At 36.8% G+C, this 24,018-nt stretch overlaps 1 protein-coding gene across 1 annotated transcript in view; it reads left to right on the forward strand.

Moving 5' to 3' along the window:
- The first annotated feature begins 459 nt into the window (after window positions 1–459).
- Window positions 460–24,018, forward strand: part of RAP1GDS1 (Rap1 GTPase-GDP dissociation stimulator 1) — a 173,402-nt gene continuing 149,843 nt past the window's right edge. The window contains exon 1 of the mRNA XM_077762333.1: window positions 460–608. Coding sequence (XP_077618459.1) covers window positions 605–608 — 4 coding nt within the window. The 5' untranslated portion in view covers window positions 460–604. The remainder of the gene's footprint in view (window positions 609–24,018) is intronic.

A 24,018-nucleotide genomic window follows, 5' to 3' on the forward strand; every position in this document is an offset into this window, starting at 1 on the left:
GCCCGCTAAGATTAAGCGACCACCTCCCTGCTCTGTGCTCAGCGGGCCCACAGGCTGCTCTGAAAACGGGCGTCCTCAGGTATCTATCTGTCAGAGGTGCTGGCCTTATTGCCTGAACGTCCATTCCAGCTTCGTTTCAACGTGTCCGCTCTGCTTCCCGACCATCCTCCCGCGTCTGAGTCGGCCCAGCGTCTCCGGGAAATTCCCGCCCGTGCAACCCGGCTGTCCCGTAACGAACATGGGCCGGTTTCCCGGGTGTGGATTGACGGGGTCGGGGAGCAAGCCGGGGTGGGCTAGATGGTAGCACGCGGNCTCGCCGCGGCGGCTGCAGCCGGTCCGCAAACACGCCCACCCGCACGCTCAGATACACTTGCCTCGGGGGAGGGCGGGGGGAGGAGGAAGGAGGTACTGAGCATGCTCGGTGGAGAGGGCGGGGCTCTCCCGGGCCGCGGGGCCGNAGCAGCTGCTCCTCCCCGGCGGCCGCCCCCCGCGGGTCCCTCCCTGGCTGCGGGAGAGACAGAGGTAGAGGGAGGACACAGCGCCGCGCTGCCCGCACCGGAGACCTTCGCCTCGCCCTGCTGGCTCCTCACCCTCTGGGAGGAACATGGGTAAGTCATCCTTCCTCCCCCGTCATCGCCTGACATTTTTCTCTTTCTCGGCGTGTTGCAGGGTGGGAAGCATTTCTCGCGCAAAGTTGCCAGATTTCTCAAATCCACGGGTGTAATACAGTGGCTCTTCCTCCGGGGAGAGTCGGCGCACGCGGAACGCACGCCACTGCCTGGACTGGGAGGGTCCCGAGCGCGGGGTGGGGTCGGGCCGCGGCTCTCGGACACCTCGCTGCCTCGCCTCCCCTCCTCCCTCCTTCCTGCCGGAGCCGGTGCCCGGGCACCGCGGAGCCTGCCTCGCGGGCTAGCATCCTCTGCCTGCCCCGTCCCCTTTTCTCCGGAGGCCGCCCGCTTCCTTTCCCCGGCGTCTGCTGGGCTGGAGGCTCGGTCGCACCGCCAGAGAGACCACTTCGTCTAACTTCCCTGTCAGGGCGACCTTTCCCCATCTTGGGGACTGTTCAGCCCGAGGCGGGGAAGTGCGAGCAAGTAGTTTGTCAGGGCGATTGTACAACCTGCACGGAAATTATTTTTGGTGGGGGAGAGCGGACAGCCTCATAGGTTGAAACGATGACTTGTCAGAGGCCACGAGGAACTTGAGGAAGGATGCACAGAGCCGCTAGCTGTTGAATTAGTGTTGGGTGACTCCAGTGTCCAATATTCTTGTGCTCAGCCCATTTCCTCGGTTCCTTCGCTTGTCTGCTGTAGGAGGAAACGTACCCCGTAACATGTTACCGAACTTACATGTTAGTTATTCGTTCCCAGCTTAGCCTGCCTAAATCTACATAATCTGATTTTAGTTCCTTTGTATGTTTCGTTAATCTCAAGAGATTGTTTTGGATGAGATATTTTAAAGCAAATAAATTTTCTAAAACTACATGTAATTTATCTTAAAAAATTTTCATAACATATTGCTTAAGTATTAAGTTCAGTAATTAAAAAACGTCTGATGAATTCTGTAATTTTTTTTAATAGTAGCAATTTGGAATACCATATTGCTACATGTTCCCAGTTTGCCTCCACTGCTATCATAATTTCCTCTTTTTAAAATTTGCTCCATTGGCATCTGTCAACTCGGATTTTCCTACCCCTTCTGTGCAGGTTATTTTAAGCCTAAAATGAGTGTGGTTCTTTGATCTGTCAATACAATGCTCAACACGTCTAGAGTTAGGTCGTGGCAACTCAGAATCTTCAAGGAAGTGTCTAAATCTAGAAATGGTGTCGATGGAGCTTACTGGGAAAGCAAATGCTCCAAGCTCTATTTCAGACTTTTTACCATATATTGGGAAGAGGCTAGTGTTGCAGGAGGTAATGTGAATGAAAAATGAATCTAGGGCCCTGAATTTTATTTTCAGTTTAGTTTTTTCCCCCTTTTAATGTGCTATTGGTACGGTGAACAAATTTATGTAAAATTGGGTGGCTCATATGTACTTAGCTTTTCTCTAGGAGTAGAATTTATATAAATATTAATTCAGATTATTGGACACATTGTGAATTTCCCTTGAACATTAAAAAATTTACTCCTTAATTATAGGTCACAAGTTTGTCTGTAAAATACATTTGCCCATGTTCCAGGGTGAGCTACAAAATCCATTTAAATAAGATTTTAACTTCCATGTTGAGTCAGAATTTTTTCTTTTCAGTAGAAAAAATTCAGTTCTGTTGCAATACTTATGAATAAAAATACTTAAATAAAATTATTTACTGAAAAATAATTAATCTTCAAAATCTTGAATGTTATTGCTTGATTTCAAAGAATGGCCAGATAGAAACCTCTCATTTAGAGCCTCTCAGATACTCTTTGATTTAATCAGTCTCTCATAGCACTCTACCTTGTTGGAGGCTTTTTAGCACTTACATAATCTGCCTTATAATGGAGTTGTTTATGTGTGTGTATGTTTAGCATTTAGTCATGAGTTCCAGAAGATGAAAATTATGTCTTATTAATTTTTGTGTACCCCTCCCCCCCAGTGGTTTCCACATGGTAGATATTCAATAAATCTTTGATGAATTCATTCTTGAACTTAAAACCTATCTATTATTTTCAGTTTGTGAACCTGAAAGTATGGACTCTGAACAAACATTCAGGTTGGTAGAATATCATGGAGGCTTGGAGGAAATGGAGACAGAGAAGTATAATTATACTATGACAACTCTTCTCTTTCTAAAAAAAAAAAAAAAAAAAGAAAAAAAGAAAAAGTTGGGTTGTCTCAGAGGTATAGGTTTTAGAATAGCTGCCAGACAAGCCATTTCCTTCTGCACTGCTATGTTCAGTGGTAAGGTGGTTTAGTGTATGATCACTAGGTACATACAATAATGTAAAATTGAAAACTTGGAAAGCAATTTCATATTCTGAACCAAGGAAGTTATAACATAAGAGGTACATAAGAGATATCTTGATTAATGGTAGGAAAAAATCACTTTTTAAGGTCTTTTCAAGAAATAAATAAGGCGATTTTTAAATTCATGCCAGTGAATTTTCCCTGTAAGAAAGTGAGGGAAACTTACTATATAATGTTAGGGGCCATGCCTATTATTTCATGTATATATCTTATAAATTCAACATGTACTTAATATTTATTGAATATCAACCATTTACAATTTACTGTGGGAGGAAAGAGATGAATAAGACATTCATATTTCAAGTTGCATATAATCTTTAAAATTTTTTTTAATGTTTTTATTTCTGAGAGAGAGAGAGAGACAGCATGAGTAGGAGAGGGTCAGAGAGAGAGGGAGACACAGAATCTGAAGCAGGCTCCAGGCTCTGAGCTAGCTGTCAGCACAGAGCCCAACATGGGGCTCAAACCCATGAATGGTGAGACCATGACCTGAGCAGAATTGGATGCCTAACCGTCGGAGCCACCCAGGCGCCCCTCAAGTTTCATATAATCTTAATAGGAATGATATGGTACATACACAGCTATAATAGAAATAAAGAGATATAAAAACTTTGCAGGTGTTATAGATTCAGGGCATGGAGAAAGGTTTTAGAAAAATGATGTTATTTGAAACAAAGGTTGGTTAAGCTTCTGAAAGGTAAAAATGAATGGCGACTATTAATCAGGCTGGGGGTTGTGGGGAGAGATGGCATAAATGAAGATCGAGAGGGAACACTCAAGGAGTTTCAGGATATGATTAAATAACTGTGTTTGACTGGATCAAAAGGTAAGGTAAGAGTGTGTGTCAGAGATGAAAAAGTATTAATAGGTAAAGACCAGATAATGGAGGACCTTAAGTGACAAGTTAAAGACATTTTTGGACTTTGACTTGTCTATTGAGGGACTGTGAAACGTTTTTCTGTAGTTAAGTGATGGATCAAGTGAATTAGATGAAAAAATAGAGAACACTTAAGAAGGTGGTGGAGTTTGGGTGAAAATATTTACCGGTCTGAACTTGGCTGTGACAATGGGAATAGAATATTGTGAATAAAGAACAGGATTTACTTGCCAACTGGTTGTATATGGAATTGAGGAAGGAGTCATACATTATCACCTGGGCAATAAAAAGAATGCAAGTTATTACTATATATTTAATCCTTTAGAAGAGGAAACATGAATCATTAGTTTTGGACCTGGTGAATTGGACTGTTTAGTGTGCCATTTAGATTCTCTGTGCATTGATGACAGGGACTCTTTCATTAGGTTTTGAATACATTTCTAACACTAATGTCTGACACATAGTAGCCATGAAGTAACCATTTGTTGACTGACTGAAACTAGGTTAAAAAAATATGTAACAGTTATTTTAACTCTTAAGAGAGGATTTTGAACTAGAACTGGAAGTTATCCTTAAATATCCTGAGATGATATTTCAAGTTAGGTAGGAGGCTGAGAGGCAACAGAGAGAAAGAAGATAATTTGTCCAATGTAAGAATCTTGAAGAATGACCCATTGTTAGGGAAGAGGAATGGAATGATTTGACACTCAAAGAGACGTAGGAGTGAAAGGCTAGAATCGGCATGTGGTTGGGTTTCATTAAAGAATGGTCAATAATGTCTGTTGCTTCAGAACAGTAATAAGGATTGAGAAAAGGATCTGTGTTGATGTGGTTTGGTTAGGATATTACCTAGTATATTTTCTAAAAAGTAGCTTTAAGAGGTATGCTAGACATGGAAGTCAGTTGTAGAGGCTAACTGGATAATGTGTAAGTGGAACTAAGACTTCCCAATGTATTCATGCTATTGAATGTTTGTCCTGTTTAAAGTCTGTAAGTAAGCAACATTTTTTACATGTTGCACTTTACATGGAAAGACACATGCTATTTTCTTGCCTGAGAATAATTTGTTATCTTACCATAGTGCTTCACATTTCTTTGACATTCCATTTTTTTATGTCATTGTGTCTTAGTATAGTATGCTTTTTATGTTTGCAGTATCTGTCATACAGATATTTAGAAATAGTTTTTAATTTCACATGATATTATACATAAAGTGTACTCTTTACTGATGAATGGTTTTATTACTTTACTATTAGTCTTTGTGAATTTTGGATTTCTCTAGTTATATGTATGCCACTAATTATACTCTTAATTCTTGAAGTTTTGTTTTTCTCTATAAATTTGTATTAGCTTTATAGCTAAGTCTTTTTTTTTTCTCTTGTATTTCTAAGTCCAGGAATGGTTTCAAGATAAATAGTAAAGAATAGTACTTTTACTTCTTTGCAAAGTAGAGTGATAATTTTTTTTTTGTAAATGGGTAATCACTAACATTTATTATTTTAAAAGAGCATAGATGACAGATTGACTAGTTACGTAATTTTTCTTATGTTGCCATTATATCTGTGTTGTATATGTCTGGGTTTTTTTGTTTTTTGTTTTTACATATGGGAGGACTGAATTCATTAACTTTGGTAGAGTCATATTCTGAAGTCTCTAGTACTATGATTCAGAAGTTTTAATAGTCCTAATTCATTTTGTGAACTGTAGATTTTAACTTTCACAGTGGAATGTTGGAGCTTCTAGCTGCCTTTGGGGAAGTAGTGTGGTTTTCCTCTTCAGAGATTCCAGGTCACCTGAATTTGAACTTAGCAATCAGATGTTATTGGTGGCACCAGCAACTGCCTTAAGAATTACTCAAATTTTTAATACTCACTCATAAACATCAGGAAGACTGGATAAGGAAGATCTAATCCTTTGGGAACTTCATGTTAATTTTAGTTAATCATGTTCAGATAACACTTAATTTAAGATACTTTCCTAAGCATTTAACTTGGCAAATAGTTATTTTTTGTGGAGAGAAGAGCAATAATAATTGAAGGTATCAGGATAGGTAATAAAGTCTATTTTGGTTATAAAATCCTATGATTCTTTGAAATGTACTCAGTATCATTGATGTCTTAAATATGCTATAATCATCCTTATATAATTCATTTTTCTTTAGCGTTCAAAGAGTAATGTCTACTTGAGGTAGCCCTTCAGGGTTTGAACCAATCTGCTAGCTTTGTCTAACCAGACAGCCTAAAATACCATTACTCATGCTGGTTAAGATATGGACTCAAATTGTAGAGTAATGTCATTCTCTCACTACATCCATTTATACAACTTTTGTTGCTAGAAGCATTCCAGGCATTAAAAGTGAGAATTTGGATACTGATAAATGGAAGAACTTATCACTGATAAATGGAAGGTAAATGGAGAATTCAGATTCTGATAAATTGAGCTTCTAGCTATGAATTGGCTATGCTTACAAACTCCAGAGTTGTCCTTACATTTTGTACACAATTTAATTTTGTCTATATGAACTCTTTATCTGGCCTCTTCTCTAAAGGCTGTTTTTACTGAATTTTGTCCATATTTATGATTTTGACTACTATTTGTATGCTATTAGTGCTTATATATATATATGTATATGTCTATGTCTGGGCTGTCTTTTTATCTAGGAGATTATTAGACATCTCTACATGTATAATAGTTAATTCAGACTCATGGAGTTCGAAAGCAAACTCATCGTGTAATTTTTAATAATGACAACTAGCGGCATGATGGTTAACATTTAACCAAAACCCCTTCTCCAAAAAACCCCAGATTTGTTGTGGTTGTTGATATCCTGTGAATGCATAGCTGGGAAGAGATGAGATGTAGCACACCGTTATACAGTAGATCCACCATATAGATATAATAACCTTATGAGCACAGATAATAGTAAAATGTAGTAAAATAATTAAGTAGTAATGAGTTTTGAGGAGTAATACCTTTGTTTTAATATAACTTACTTAAGTTTATAAAATTTTAATTTTCAATTATGACAGTTTTAGTAATTGCCTCATAAAATTCCTAAAACATTGTCATCTCTCATGGGCTGGTACAAGGGGGTTCTGGTATACCACTGGATTAATAATTACCATTCATTACTATTTAATAAGAATTATTGGTAACAGTTATTTTAACCTTTACATTTTCTCGTATTTTTAAATTTTAATTTTAATCTTTTCAACAATTCTGTGAAGTGGGTGATACTATCCCCATTTTATTGATTCAAAGAATTAAATCATTTATCCAGGGGGAGAGAACTGAGTCTCTCAAATCTTGTTTTAGAGCAGTGATTCTCAACCTCTGGCTTGCTTAATAATCCTGTAGTGTTTGTTAAAAAAGTTACTAGGACCACCATCAGAAATTTTGACAAGTAGGCTGAGAATTTGTGTTATCAAGACATTGGCAGATGATGCTGCACTTTGAGTAGCATCACCAGAGAGCAGAGGTCTGCAGACTTTTTACATAAAGGGCCAGATGGTAAGTCTTTTACCCTTTATAGGCCAAGAGGCAAAATCAAAGATAAGAGAGAAAATATACATGATGAGAGAAAACAAATATCCACAACTATTTTGTTGACTAGAGTCGAAATACAACATTAACTGAACAGAAGCTGTTGCAGTATAGGTCTACCAATGAAAATATTGTAATTCTGTTTTTGAGAAAGCATTTCACTTAATTGGGATTCAGAGTTACCCTATGATTAAAGTTGATCCAGATGTTCATTTATGAATGCAGATCTGTAATGTGATTTTATGGATTTTGTCTTTGAAACATGTTTTCACACAGATAGGTACTGCCGAATGATCCTGTCAGTCCGTGGGCATATGATTTTATTAATGAGAATATTCATTTCTATGGAAGGAATTCTAGAATCTTTTAGATTTTTAGCATGCTACTACATTGCAGATTAATCACTTGTAATAGAAAGGTAGAAACTCTGTTGCTTAGTTAAATGGATTTTGATGTGTGAAAGTTTTGTTTGCTCTGAAATGAGGTCTGAAAAACAGTGCTGCAACAATAGTTTGAACTTGCAAAATATATCTCTTGCAAATTTGTATATGAATGGAGATCTTATAACATTTAATAGCACAAGAAGTATATAGCAGATTGATTGTTACTTGTATTTCCAATAATGTCAAAATGGCTTAACATAGTGTAAGTTTCCCTCCTAAGCACTATTTTACCTTGATTTTCAGGTCAAATTCCAGGAAACCGCAAATCTGCAGCAAAATCTAATTTCCAGAAGCATTCATCCTTGATAATAGTGGCATTTCTTTTTCTTTCCAGAAATTTCATTCTCACCTTGTAAAAAAATGTTTTACTTATTTGGGGGGGGGGGGGGGGGGGCGGGGAGCGGGNGAGAGAATCCAAAACAGGTTCTGCACTGTCAGTGCAGAGCCCAACGTGGAGCTCAATCTGAGTGGAAATTAAGAGTCAGATGCTTAACCTACTGAGCCACCCAGGCACCCTGTATTATTACCTTTGTGCTAAAAAGTCACAGTAAAACTCTACCATTGCTAAGCGATTAAACTGCTCTGTGACAAGGCAAGTCAGGATATTTGGTTTCTAATTCTTATCAAAGTACAAGGAACTGACAGTGGGTAAATCTGTGAGTGAATGGATTTGATACTACTTGTTCAATTGTACGGGATAGTTTAAAATATCTTCCTCATAAAATGCCTGCCAATGAATAATATAATGAATAGCCATAGGCTTTACCCACCTTACATTTTCACAAACTTTGTAAGTTTGTTTGGCTAAGCCTTTTTTTTTTTCACCATGGTTCACATTTTTACCATCATCATTTGTAACACATCTTAGCAGATTCCACTTCAGGTTGTACTGAATTAATATTTTCTCAACTTGGAAAATATTCTTGCCTATTGATCTGTGCAGACTCTTCATAGAGCGTAATTCTTTAAGTTATTTCATACTTGGACTCAGTTATTCCACAGATAACATTAACCAGTATCACTAATATAGGTCAGCTCATCAAGAACCAAGGAAAACCTTTCAAAATCATTTGCCTTATTTTTAAGTTGAATATTTATATTGCTGCCAGTGTCCTCACCTCTTCAAGTAGGTATCATTAAAGAAAGGCTATCTCAAACAAATCACCCTTGTCCTCTNTTCTTTGTTTCTTGTAGTCAAAACACAGTTTAGCTCACCATGAGTAAACAGATTTGCATGCTTGGTTAATAAGTGAGTCACTCAGAAACTTCCTTCATTTACAGCTTCATTTTCATTTTTTATTTTTGAAAAGAAATTTCCTGTGATGAGCTATCGTGTTTTATGTTTTCTATTTTCTCTGACAGTTACTTTCATATGACTTGTGAATGTGATGAATGCTTAGTCCGTTAATATAGTGCTATATTTTTCTAGCGCAGCTATAGTGTCACTGCACGATACAGTGGTTTGCTATCTAATTCAATAACAAAGTAATCCATATACCACTTTAAATGCTTTAAAAGTATGACATCTGAAGTATGCTTTTCCTGTTTCGATTTGATGATCAAAGTGAAATGTTGTGATATGTTAGTAGACATGGTACTTGAAACAACCATAACTGTGCCACTATAATTTGTAGCGCATCAAGTAGCAGTGTAAACTGATGAAAGTGCTACATACGGTTTCTGTCTCACCTACTCAACTCTGTCATCATAATGTGAACACAGATATGTAGAAAATAAATAAAGGAGTGAGTTGTGTTATAGTAAAACTTTGTTTATGAACACTAAAGTTTGAATTTCATATAATTTGCACATCATGAAATGTATTTCTCTCTTGATTTTATTCAATCATTTGCAAATGTAAAACTGTTTTACCTGTAGGCTATTCAAAAACAAGAGTAGTTTGCCTACTCCTACTATAGAGTAATGCTAAACTACCTCACCTTTACCTGTGACTTTTTCTCCCTGTGAATTCCTTAGCTCAGTAAATGGTGTCACTATCTATTCAGTCAACCGTTCCTAAAATCTAGTCATTCTAACATCCTTTGGATTCCCTAAGTTCCAGCAATTCTGCCTCTTTGAAGCAGCCCTCTCCTCTTTTCTCCAATGTAAACATGCCAGTTCAGGGTTTTATTACCCCTTAAGATCGTTTTACTCTTCTGTAACAGATGTTCTTTCCCCCAGCATTTCACCTCTTAACCAGTTTTTACATGCTGCTAGAGTACTCTTTTTAAAAGATGAATCTGATCATTTCACTTCTTAGATATATTTTTTTCAATAGCTTTCCAACATATATAGCAGGGTTCCTAAACTCTAAATGAAGAAGCTATATGATTAAGGAGGGTTAAATGGTAATCTTTTCACACAGGTGCACTTTTTTCCTAAATTGAAAGATAACATTTTTTAAAATTAATTCAGAGAGAGAGAGAGCGTGCAGAAGAGGGGCAAAGAGAGAGGGAAACAGAGAATCCCAAGTAGGCTCTGCACTGTCAGTGCACACTTTGATGTTGGGCTCGAACTCATGAACCATGAGATCATCACCTGAGCCAAAAAATAAAGATTCGGAAAACAAACAAACAAACAAAAACAAAATAAAGAGTCAGATGTTTAACTGAGCCATCTAGGGGTCCAAGGAATATTTTTTACTTCATAAAGATGTATGTTTTCTCTCATTTTCTTGGAAAATGTCTGTTTTTCATTTTCTCTCTTTTGATAAAAGACAATGGTTAGAAAAATATATCTCTACCATAGTAAGAATAACAATGAAAGCATGATGAATGGCAGCTAACACTGGGCCTCAATGTGAAGAGACAACAGGAAATGGGGGGACTGTGGCAAATTAGAAGGTATGTGCCTAACCTATAAGAGGAGTTCCCTATCCCACTCCAACCATTTTTGCTATGTAGGAATGTGGACCCAGGGAAGACAGATTCCGAGACTTTTGCAATTAGATTTTTATCTAGATATACTTGACCCTTGAACAATGTGGAAATTGGTGGCATGGACCTCCCACGTAGTTGAAAATCCTCATATAATTTTTGATTCTCTGAAAACCTTAACTACTAGTAACCTACTCTTGACCAGAATCCTTACCGAGAACAGTTAGTTAACATATTTTTAAAATTTTATTTTGAGAGAGAGAGAGAGCAAGTAATGAGGGGCAGAGAGAGGGAGACAGAGAATCCTAAGCAGGCTCTGCAGCTGTCAGCACAGAGCCGAATGTGGGGCTTGAACTGTAAGATCATGACCTGAACCAAAACCAAGAATCACATGCTTAACTCGCTGAGCCACCCAGGTGCCCCTATTTCTTTTTATTTTAGAGAGAGAGCACAAATGGGGGAGAGAGGCAGAGGGAGAGAGAAAGAGAATCATAAGCAGGCTCCACGCTCAACAAAGAGTCCCATGTAGAGCTCGATCCCACAACCCTGGGATTTTGGCCTGAGCCGAAATCAAGAGCTGGGCACTCAACCAGCTGAGCCACCCAGGTGCCCCATGCATATTTTTATGTTGTATGTATTATATACTGCATTCTTATGATAATGTAAGCCAGAGAAAATAAGACATTTTATTAAGAAAATCATAAGGTGGGGGTGCCTGCTTGGCTCAGTTGGTTCAGTCTCTAACTCTTGATTTTGGCTCAGGTCATGCATGATTCCAGAGTTGTGGGATTGAGCCCTGCATCAGGCTCCATGCTGAGCATGGTTGTCTGCTTAAGATTTTCTCTCTCTCTTGCCCCATTGCCCCCGCTTACACTCACATTTTCTCTCTCTCTCTAAAATAAAGTTTTAATAAAGAAAGAAAACCATAAGAGAAAATACACGTACAGTGCTGTACTGTATTTATTGAAAAAATACACATAAGTGGACCTGTGTGGTTCAAACCTGTGTTGTTCAAGGGTCAGCTGGAGTTAAGATTGTTAATGGTTTTTGGAATTGTAAGATCCAGGGCCTCAAATAATGACACATCATGGCTCTATATCTTTCTTTCCAGGGTAGAAAACTGAGGGTCAGTGAGGCTAAGAGACATGCCCAACTTCATACATTGAGTTAGCGGTCGTGTCAGTTCTAGAATCTTGATTTCCTAACTCCTCTGCTAGTGTTCTGTTCATTATACCAGGCCAGCTTCAGTTTGTTAATGAAGAAAAAGTACATCTGTACACATCCACAGACACACATACCTGTACACACACGCACACACAAATAAGCTAACATCAAGGATTCACTCAAGTAAATAGGTTAGTGGGAAATTCTTCCCTAACATTTCTATTACTAAAGTCTAGGGCCTCTTTTCATTCCTTTACTACTGAGACCATTTCTTTTTTTTTTTTAAATGTTTTATTTTATTTTTTAATTTTTTTCCTTCATTGTTTATTGTCAAGTTGGATTCCATATAACACCCAGTGCTCATCCCAACAAGTGCCCTCCCCCATGCCCATTACCCCTTTCCTTCTCCCCCTGCCATCAGCCCTCAGTTTGTTCTCTGTATTCAAGAGTTGTCATGGTTTGCCTCCCTCCCTCTCCCCAACTGTTTTTCCCCTACTCCTTCTCCATGGTCCTCTGTTAAGTTTCTCCTAACCCTCCTATAAGTGGAAGCATATGGTATCTGTCCTCTGCCTGACCTATTTCACTCAGCATAACACCCTCAAGGTCCATCCATGTTGCTATACATGGCCAGATTTCATTCTTTCTCATTGCCATGTAGTATTCCATTGTATAAATATACCACATCTTCTTGATCCATGCATCAGTTGATGGACACTTAGAGCCTTTCCATATTTTGGCTATTGTTGAGAGTGCTGCTATGAACATTGGGGTACGTGTGCTCCTGTGTATCAGCACTCCTATATCCCTTGGGTAAATTCCTAGCAGTGCAATTGCTGGGTCATAGGGGAGTTCTAGTGTTAGTTTTTTGAGGAACCTCCACACTGTTTTCCAGGGCTGTACCACTTTACATTCCCACCAACAGTGTAGGAGGGTGCCCATTTCTCCACATCCTTGCCAGCATCTAGAGTCTCCAGATTTGTTCGTTTTAGCTACTCTGACTGGCGTGAGGTGGTATCTACTGAGACCATTTCTTAGTTGGCCTCCCTACTACTAGACTCTTTGCTCTCCACTCTTTTCTACATGCTACAACCAGATTAATCCTTTTAGATTACTGAAAAGATACTGCATTGATTATATCATTCTCCTCAAGAATCTAATATTGCTTCAGCTGCCTATCATACCGAGTCTAAACTTGGCTTAGCTTTCAAAATTCATAGAAATCTGCTACCTTTCTTATATTTCTGTCTCTGAAATATATCTTCCTTTGATAATCGCTGAACCTGAAATATTCTTTGTCAGTGATAACACCACTATATTTTGTTCATGTTATTCCTCCTTCTAGAATAACTTATTTTTTCCTCTGTTCTTACTCATTCTCTAGTCTAGCTCATGAAGACTACTTCTGACCTCTTTTTATCCCTGGATACTGCTTACTTCTTGGACTTCTATAACACATTCAGTAATATAATTTTAGTCACTCACTGTTTCATATTTCTTGTTGGCATTCAGTAGTACTTGTTTGTTCAAGTCATAGACTCACTGCAGACTTAGGTCAATCTTCTTAATTAACAGCATTATCCTATAGTGATTATAGGAATGTTTATAATAGAGTTTGCAAACCAGCAGCCAATGGGCCACATATACTTTGCAGATGGTTTTTGCTAGGGAAGTTTTAGAAATTGGAATTAGTCATCAACATTTTAATATCAGGAAAGTTCTGATAGAAATCTGTTTTGCAAATTTTTCTTGAAAAATTAGAAATTTAAGATTCCTGAGCCTGCATTCCTATTGGTGACAGTTAATGATAGTTGTCCTTACGCAGGGTGTGGGGTCTCCAGTTCAGTACTTCTTCCTATTATTTAAAATCCTACAAATTTCACTCAGTACTTTATCTGGAAGATATTTTTTATCTGTTCATTTTATTTTATTTTTTAGGGTTTTTTTTTGAGTATACCCCTTTTTTCTGGCAACTGTCTTTTTTCATTGGTTTTCATTGGATTATTTGGGGTTTTTTGGTGTTGAGTTGTGTAAGTTCTTTTGGTGTTTTGTATATTAAATCCTTGTCATATATATTATTTGCAAATATTTTCTTCCATATAGTAGGTTGTCTTTTTATTTTGTTGATGGTTTCTTTCGCTGTGTAAAATCTTTTTTTGTACATGTTATGTATATATATATGTATGTATGTACATGTATGTATGTTGTCCCAATATCTTATTTTTGCTTTTGTTATCCTTGCCTGAAGAGACATATCTAGAAAAATGTTGCTATGGTTGATGTCAGAGATACTCATCATGTTGTCTTGTAGGACTTTTGTGGTTTCAGGTTTCATAGTTAGATCTTTAATCAATTTTTAGTTAATTTTTGTATATGGAGTTAGAGGGTGCTCTAGTTTCACTTTTTGTATGTAACTGTCCAGTTTTCCCAGTACTATTTATTGAGAAGACTTTTTTTTCCTCATTGTATGTTCTTTCCTCTTTTATCATACATTAATTGGTTATACAATATATATATCTAATATTAACTGACCATATTGTGGGTTTATTTCTGGGCTTTCTATTCTTTTCGATTGATCCATTTTTATGCCATTACCATGCTGTTTTGATTAATACAGCTTTGTAGTAGAACTTGAACTCTGGAATTATGATACTTCCAGCATGTTCTTCCTCAAGATTACTTTGACTACTCAGAGTTTTTAGTGCCATACTAATTTTAGGATTCTTTGTTCTAGTTCTGTAAAAAATGCTGTTAGTATTTTGATAGTGATTACATTGAGTCTGAAGATTGTTTTGGATAGTTTGGATATTAATTCTTCAAATCTATGAACTTGGAGTATCTTTCCATTTGTTTGTATGATCTTCAGTGTCTTCCATCAGGGCTTTATAGTTTTCAGAGTACAGATCTTTCACCTTCTTGGTTAAGTTTTATTCCTAGCTATTTTGTTGTCTTTGGTGCAATTTTAAATGGAATTGTTTTCTTAATTTCTTTTTTCTGCTGCTTTATGATTTGTGTATAGAAAAGCTGCCAATTTCTTGTTATTAATTTTGTGTTTTGTTACTTTACTGAATTCATTTATTCTGTTACTTTTTTGGTAGGGTCTTTATAGTTTTTATGTATAGTATGTCATCTGTGAATACTGACAGTTTAACTTCTCCCCTACCAAACTGGATGCTTCTATTTTTCTTGTCTGATTACTGTGGCTAGGACTTACCGTACTATCTTGAATAAAATGACAAGTGTGTACATCTTTTTCTTGTTTCTAACCTTAGAAAGCTCTCAATTTTTCACCATTAGATAATAATGATGTTAACTGTATGTCTTTCATATGGCCTTTATTATGTTGGAGTATGCTCTCTCTAACCCTGCTTTGTTTAAAGTTTTTGTCATGAGCAGATGTTAAATTTTGTCATGTTTTTTCTGCATCTGTCGAGATGATCATATGATTTTTATCTTTCGTTTTGTTGTTGAAGCATATGGCTCTTACATGTATTTGAATTTGTGATCTCTGAGAATTCTTTTATAGCTTTTGAATTACCAAAGAGTTAATTTTATTCATTTGGCCATCAATCATGGTTAAACCAAATATGCAATCGATCAGAATGCTATAAGAAGTCAGAGAAATAGAGGATAGAATCTCTCCTCTTTCATAAATTAATTCTGTAGTATAGCCTTTGAAAAGTTACTTAAGGTCTTTAAGCCTTCATTTTATCTGTATCCTTAAAATATTATCATCATTATTGAATAAGAACCAGATAATAGATTTCAAATTAAAATGGAAGGGGAAAGAGCTCATTTCATAAAGAACTAGTACAACTCATAATATGGAAACCTTCACACTTCACAGTTACTTAATAAAGACTGACCAGCCCCCAGACCAAGATCTATTGTATTTTTCCCCCTTGGTGTGTGTTGGGTGGGAGTGGGGTGTGGGGGGGGTGGAGAATGCCCTTGAGCATTAAATACACTTACTAGGGAAAATGATGGTATGGTATTTTTAAAAGAAAGTCATCAGGGCACCTGGGTGGCTCAGTTGCTTAAGCGCCCGACTTTGGCTCAGGTCATAATCCTTCGGTTTGTTAGTTCGAGCCCCGTGTCAGGATCTGTGCTGACAGCTCAGAGCCTGGAGCCTGCTTCAGATTCTGTGTCTCCCTCTCTACTCTGACCCTCTCCTGCTCGCACTCTGTCTCTCTCTCTCTCTCTCAAAAATAAATAAACATTAAAAAAAAAAGTCATCAAAGTGCAATAGGACTGCTAGATTGTTTCTAGAAATAATTATTGTACCTATTGGAAAAATTTTCCATCATATAAGGATTATAAAAAATTATTTAAAATAATTATATCAAATGTATTACATAAAATTCTATAATTTTAAAATAACGCAACAGCCTAAATTTAAAATTATGTAAAAAACAATTACACAAATTATATAAAATAATTTGAAGTAACTAGTAAGTTTTCCTATTTTATGTGTGGGGATTTTAAGTTTTTATAGTCAGGAAAAAACAACCAGGAATCATTGTACTTTAATAAAAAATAGCTTTTAAAGCTATGAGAAGTGCACAGCATCTAAGATTGTTTTTAACAAGAAATTTGTCAAGAATAAAAAAACTATTTCCTTTAGTTCTTATGAAAAGTATTCCATTATGAAGATTTCTCAAGTAGTTCCATTATAAAGGATGACACTGATCATTATAAACAAGCAAAACTTACATTGAAATGTTTATTTTACAGAAATATAGATGTTGGTTTATCTTTAACAACAATGACAGAAATTTTATAGGAGTTGATTAACTTAATTTCCTTTTTAGTTGCAAGAATGTATTTTTGGGAAGGGTGATGTGAAGCTCCAAGAAAGAATTGTCTATTGTGTCACATTTCTGGCTTTTATATGGTTTATATGAAACATCAGTCAGATCAGAAACACAGGACTATCCTATTAGGCATTACAGACAGTGACAAATAATGCAAGCAGTGACAATTTTGCTTTCGAAAAGTTTTAACTTCTAACTGGAAGATAATAACAAAAAAGAAATGAGTAATAGAAACAGATAAGGCTATAACTTGGATTCTTGAAAGAGAAAACATAGAGCCCAAAGAATTTAAATAAGAGACTAGATCATATTTACCTTTTCAACACCTAATACAGCTTCTCGAAAATATACGAGAGCTCATTACTAACAGTGACCTAGAAAACTTTTTTAAACACTTAATGAAGGCAGAGTATGTATCCAGCATTGGTACTACCATTGAGATACTATGGCAGAGACTGTCCCTGGTATGTCTCATTATGATCTCCTTCCTTCCTTCTCTCTCTCTTTTCCGCCCTTCTTCCTTCCGTCCTCTCTTCTTTCTCTTCTCTTCTCTTCTCTTCTCTTCTCTTCTCTTCTCTTCTCTTCTCTTCATTTCACTTCACTTCACTTCACTTCACTTCACTTCACTTCATTTCATTTCATTTCATTTCTTTCCTTCACACATTCACATATATATAGACAGTTGCTAGCTAGTAAAACTAACGTGTGAAAATTGCCTGTTCACTGGAAAGAGCCTAGACTTTGAAGACACATGTGTCTGTATTTATCCCACCTTTGGCATCTAATTTTCTAGGGAAGTTATTCAGCTTCCACATTCAGCTTTCTCCATTAAAATATGGACAGTAATAGTAACATCTGTTTCACAAGGTAGTTGCAAATATTAATAAAATGATAACTATATAAATTTTAATTTCTGTTCCCAAAGCTGAGCATACATTTTTTTGGGAAACTGTATCTTGTGTTTAGATGTAAAACCAATCAAAGAATCTAATGCTGTTGGTTGTATTATTTTAGCCAAATCAATGTAGTGAATATCAAATTATTATAGCACGTTGTGTTTTCCAAAGATGGCCACAACAACACCTCTTGCCCCACACATATTTTTCTAAAAATTTGCCATTCCTGATTGAGAGTTGGCGAGTTCTCTTCCTGTTGAATATGAGCATGCTTGTGACTCACTTGTAACCAATAGAATGCATCAGAGATGTTCTGTCATTTCCTAGGCCTGATAGTAAAAAGTGTTGCTTCCATGCTGTTTATGGGAATACTGCCTGCTTGGAGCCCTGTAAGTCTGACCCTGTAGCTGCCATTCTGTGAGGAAGCCAGGTCATGTGGAGGGGCTTTGGGTTTCAGGTTGGCATTCATAACCTTCCAGGTCCACTCAGTCCAGTCACCAGAACCATCAAATGATTCAGACGATGCCAGCCCCTGCTATTGAGTCACTCTTGGAGACACACCCCTCTCCTTTGAGACCCTGCATTGAGGTCCCAGACCTCGTGGAACAGAGACAAACTATCCTCAGTGCGTCCTTTGTGAATTCCTGGTTCACAGAATCTGTGAGTCCAATAAAATGGCTTTTGTTTTATGCCGTTAAGTTTGAAGGGGGGAGGTTGTTATGTAACAGTAATAATTGGAACAGTTATAAAACCTGTGAGATATATTGTTTCAGTAAGAAACAGAGTTCTATTAAAACTTACCAAAATGGGAACTACCTGGTAAGTAAATGTTTACTGAGTTTTCCTTTTCATTTCAAACAAAGATGGCCTAACAGAGAATTTTGTCTGGTAAATAGCATTTCCCTGTGATTTATTTAACTGTCTTTTATTTGTCATTAATTCCCTTGAAGAAATATCTGCTGCCAGAAAAGAAATATGCATGTTTAAACAGTTAAACAGTTTTATTATTGCTTTATAGTAAACTTTACCTGTTTGGCTAATAAAAAATGTCAATACTCTTAGTAAGGATAGTTACCACTAAAATTTGTGTATTTAAAAAAAATTTTATGTTTGTTTATTTTTGAGAGACAGAACATACGCAGGGGAAGGGCAGAGAGAGAGAGAGAGAGAGACAGAATCCGAAGCAGGCTCCAAGCTCTGAGCTGTCAGCACAGAGCCTGACACAGGACTTGAACCCATGGACTGTGAGATCATGACCAGAGCCAAAGTCGGATGCTTACCAGCTGAGCCACCCAGGTGCCCCAAAATTTGTGTATTTTTTCCTTATAAAATATTTTTAAAATCTTCATCTATTTTTGAGAGAGAGAGAGAGTAGTCTTGAGTAGGGGAGGAACAGAGACAGAGGGGGACTCAGAATCCAAAGAAGGCTCCAGGTTCTGAGCTGTCAGAACAGAGCTTGGCATGGGGCTCGGACCCACAAACCATGAGTTCATGACCTGAGCTGAAGTCAGATGCATAACTAATTGAGCCACCCAGGTGCCGCTGTGTATTTTTTTTTTCTTCAAAACACAGTAGCCTAATAACCTGATAGGAACAAAGGAATATCTATATTCATCTTTTCAAATTAAAATTTAGTAGTAGTTATCTTGATACTAATTTTAATGTCAATCTTATAATAATAAGCTCATATTAGTATTTTTGGCAGAATTATTTTGAATTTGTATCTTTCCTATCACTTTTTGGGGAGATTGTGGGTTTTCTAAGTTTATTACCACCGAATAATAATACTTTGCTTTACATTCACCAAAGGATTTCAGTTATAGGGCCATTATTATGGTTTCCTAAATAATAGTATACTAATTCTAATAATCATGGTACTTTTTATTAAGGTCATTACCATGAAAAGATAGTATTATAGTAACATTTGGATTGACTATGCTTTAAAGTTTGTGTGTGTGTGTGTAAATATAAATAATTGCATACATGTATGTACACACATACACACACAGTGCTTCTAGAAGAATGCACAAGAAAATGTTAAAATTGATTGCTTCTGAGAGTGAACTGGGATATGTGAAGGACATTCCCACCCAAAATAAAATTGAAAGTAAGGGGGGAAAACATTTACTGTAAGAACTGTGCTGTATTCATGTTTGTATCCTTAGCACTTAATGCAATGTTTGGTGCTTGGTCAGCCCTTAGTTCATATCATTGAACAAAAAGAAGCTTGAGGTTATTTTGTTAATGTATCACTCACCTGATCCATAGCATTCATGACGTGATTATGATATTTTTCACTGTAAGAGTTAATATTCTTTGTCTTTTCTCTATATAATTTCTCATTTTTCTAAGAAGGCTATTTTTGTATCTCTACCAGTCTAGGTCTAATCTGTAGACAAACCACATAGTGTTAAATTTATATGTATATATAAATATTCTGACAGGAAACATGAGGCATATAGATCATACAGCATAGCTTATTATTCATAGAGCGTTTATTTATTTTTTTTTAAATTTTTTTTTTAAATGTTTTATTTATTTCTAGGAGAGAGAGAGAGACAGCCTGAGCAGGGGAGGGTCAGAGAGAGAGGGAGTGACAGACTGAAACAGGCTCCAGGCTCTGAGCTAGCAGTCAGCACAGGGCCCGAAGCGGGGCTCGAACCCACGAACCGCGAGATCATGACCTAAGCGAAAGTCGGACGCTTAACCGACTAAGCCACCCAGGCGCCCCTCATAGAGTGTTTTAGAACTGATTACCTGGCACATTCAGCAGGATTGTGCCACCAGAGAGGAACTCTGAAATTATGATACTAAAAGCTTTTATAGGGTTGCTGGCACATCTGTCATCCAAGGTACACACACACACACCCTATCTATAGTCTGGAATTAAACAAATCATTCCTACTGAAGGGGAAAAGTATCTCTAGTGTTATTACCCTAAATATAAGCTAAAAGCAAATCTCTGGAAAGAAGAGGGGGATTTTTTTATGTTCCTAGAATGTCCCCAGACAGGGAGACTTATTATAGCTTATCAATTTCCCTTGCTCAGAAGGCCCCAATAGTACAGAGATGTCAAGAAATCCAGAGAGAATGGCCTTCCGTTACATAGAAATTTAAACAGGGAGACATTTAATGTAAAAAATATTAAGCAATAATAGGAGAGTAACTTTAAAGGTAGATAGCAAATCTAATGGGTAATCTTGGGCTATGAGGGTATATCAAAGGAAGGACAAATTTCCTCGGAAGGAGGGTTTTCATTAAGATATAGTTAAGATCAGTGGGTTGCCCAGGCCAGAGCTAGTCCACAGTCACTAGACCTGCAGGAACAACTCTTTGGAGAGCAAGCAAGCTGAGTTTGATGAGTGGGCCCTAGAGTTGGGCGTGCAAAGGATGTTGGGGTACCACACGAGTATTGCTAGAACTTGGCTAGAGTGGCCCATTTCTATAGGAACCCAGCACACTTCTTTGTACAGTTTGGGCCAGAGTGGCTCTGGGCTTCCAGTCCCACAGGGTTTCCAGCATGCACACTTCCAGGCCTGAAGAGACAATGTGGGAAGCAGTGACCTGGGCTGGGATGCAAACGAGTTGTCTGGGGCTCTTGTATACAGCCCTGCTTGAGTTGAGAGCTAGAGAAAAAGTATGGTGGTAGCTATGACTTGGAGACATGTAGCACTGGAGAAAATGATGAAGGCTGACCATGAAAGAGAGCACTTCCTTTTCAGTACTATCCATTGCTTTCTACAGACAGATCTTGTATCTTGCCATCTGGCAAAGGGAAAATAAAGGGCCCAGATTCATTTTTATAGATCAGGCAGTGAGGGTGAGTTTGGAGCTGAGAGATATAAGTTGATAACTGACCTAATGTCTCTTCATCCTGTTGCTTTAATTTTCTTTCTTTCAAATTCGTGGGGCATCATAGCTTTAACACCATTTAAGTAAGGGTATTGTCATCCTTTCTGATTTATTTAACTCCTCTCTAAATTCTCTTTTGTTTTATCTTGACTCTAAATTTTCATGGTGCTTTCTGTGGCAGTATCCTGGGAAAATATTTCTTTTGTGGGTCCATAAATAATAGTTCAGACAGTATATTTTCAGATTTTTTTAAAAAAATATTTTTAATATATACCTATATTAAACTCATCTGTCACATTTATGATTCCTTGTGTAGATATCATTTTTTCTGTTTGGCATTTTATTATTCAGAAAAGTTTTGCCTAAAAATTTATAAATTTCAGTGTGCATTATTTCTTTCTTGTTACTTATTAGGTTACTAAGTGAAACTATTTGCTTTGCACCAGTCTTAATGAAATACTTCTTAATATGTTTCTCAAGCTAAAGCAAGTTCCATTTATGTAGGTCTTTTATGTCAGTCTTTAATCCAGTTCTCTATTATTACAAAGCATTGTAAACAGGGTCTTTACTTTTTTCTCCTTTATGTTTGAGTAATGACAGCTTTATGTTCTGGTGGAGAATCTTGCTCAAGACTGCTTGTAAGTCTGATTGCTTAGACCCAAACACTTCTCCTTATCTATGTTATGTAGATAGCCTTCAAAAATTCCCATACATTCAGGCAGAATTTTCTCTTATATTATCTGCCCCTTGTCTGGCTTTCCTTCCCTGTCAGGCATATCTTAGAGTCTAGGACAGAGCTTGGAGGTAATGATATCATTTACTCTTGAATGTTAAGTGACAGGAAGCAACACAGTACAACTGGAGTTGCACACAACTCCAGTATTATCCTGGAGGAGTAGATGGTCACAGCTAAAATAGTTAAGTTCAGGATCAGTGTGTTAATCTAAGGGCCTAAATGGAATATAGGGATAAATTAGAGAGTTTCTCTTCTGTTAAGGAGTCAATGAGCTGACCTGTACAGAAGTGAAGTTTGAAAGTATATAGTTTCCATTTTCTGGCATCGTCTGGAACTCATGTGTCGAGAGATTATTCCAGTGGTTCTTCACACAGAAATAGTTTGTAATGACAGATTGCACATTTTCATCAACATGGTTTTGGTATAATTCTTGGGTTTTTTAAAATTCTTTGACAAATGCCATCAAACTTCATTGATTTATCTGCATTGATTTTCTAAGTTGGCTTATAATATTTTGGGTATTGACTACTATTGGTATAGTATTTGAAGTCATTCTGTTTGGGAATTGTTGGGGAAAATAAATCCCCCTCATATTTTTCTTGGTCCTTTCTGGGACAAGGAATTAAGCCTGGATCTCCTTATAAATCCCTATCTAATTAAAAAAAAAGCCCATGTATTAACTTTTTAGCAATTATATTATATGCTAAAGCTGTAATTGATAGCTATAAAACATTAAAATAATTCTTGAATTCTAAGTGAAAAGGTTTTAGGCATTGTGTGAAATAAAATTTTGCAAACTATTTCTTGCTTTTATCCATAATTGCTTAATAGTATAGCTGTGAAGATCATCTGTCAGACTCTTGACCCTCTAATCAAATGTGACAAGTTAGACTAGAGTGTTTCTGGTTTAAACTAAAATAGACTTTAACATCATTTAAGAATGAATGAAAAGTGACTGCTCATGAAGTTTTTATCTGATTTCTGAAATAATTAGAATGAGAAGTACACTTATAGTGAAATGTCATTGTTTTTAGGATAGTTCATCTTAATAAAAATATTAATCATGGCAATTTGTACTGTAATTTATAATAAAAGATGCAAGCACAAGTAACTCAAAAAGTAAGGTAGATTTTCAGGATTTGTGAAGAGAACAGGATTTGTATAGAGAACAGTGTGAGTATCTTAGAAGAATTTCCTGTGCTGCAAGGATTTTCCCCTAGTAGTAGAAACAAGCTAAAAGAATTTTATGAACTCAGGACTATAAAAGTAGCAAAATGGAAAAAAAACAAAACAAAATTCAGAAAAGATAGTGTGACCTTGGTTCTAACATTGAAGGGACAGAGAAAGAAGGCCAAGACAAATGTGCAGAGACTAGTGTTTTGAAGTCAGTATAAAGTATTCCAGAAAAGGAAAAAGAGTCTATTGCTGCAAAGATACCAAATCAGAGGACTGAGAAAAATGCACTGGATTTGTCAAGATATCATTTAAGACCTTTGGCTGAGTAATTTTCATAGAACTTAAGGAGACTTGGTTAGATTGTGGTTTTAAGAGTGATGAAATGGTTAGAAGTAGGAGATGCAGAATTAATGACCAAAGTCAACTTTGCTTAACTCTTTGAAAATGTTATGCTTCCTTTCACAAGGCAGGCTAGACCATCTACTGTCACATAGGAAATAAATTATTCTTTTAATAAAAAATTATTTTATTTTAGTTATTAATACTTCTTAGTAGTAGAACCTACCATGAAAATTATCATTCTTGACTTACTGCCCTCCAGACCCTCAGTGGCCAAAACCTAACAAATTTTTCATAAGAAGAGTTTCAGCGTGTTAGTGGTAAGGATTCACTGCAAAAAAAAAAAAAAAAAAAAGAATTT

Source organism: Crocuta crocuta, unplaced genomic scaffold (assembly GCF_008692635.1).
Source record: "Crocuta crocuta isolate KB4526 unplaced genomic scaffold, BGI_CrCroc_1.0 scaffold83, whole genome shotgun sequence".
Lineage (NCBI taxonomy): Eukaryota > Metazoa > Chordata > Mammalia > Carnivora > Hyaenidae > Crocuta > Crocuta crocuta.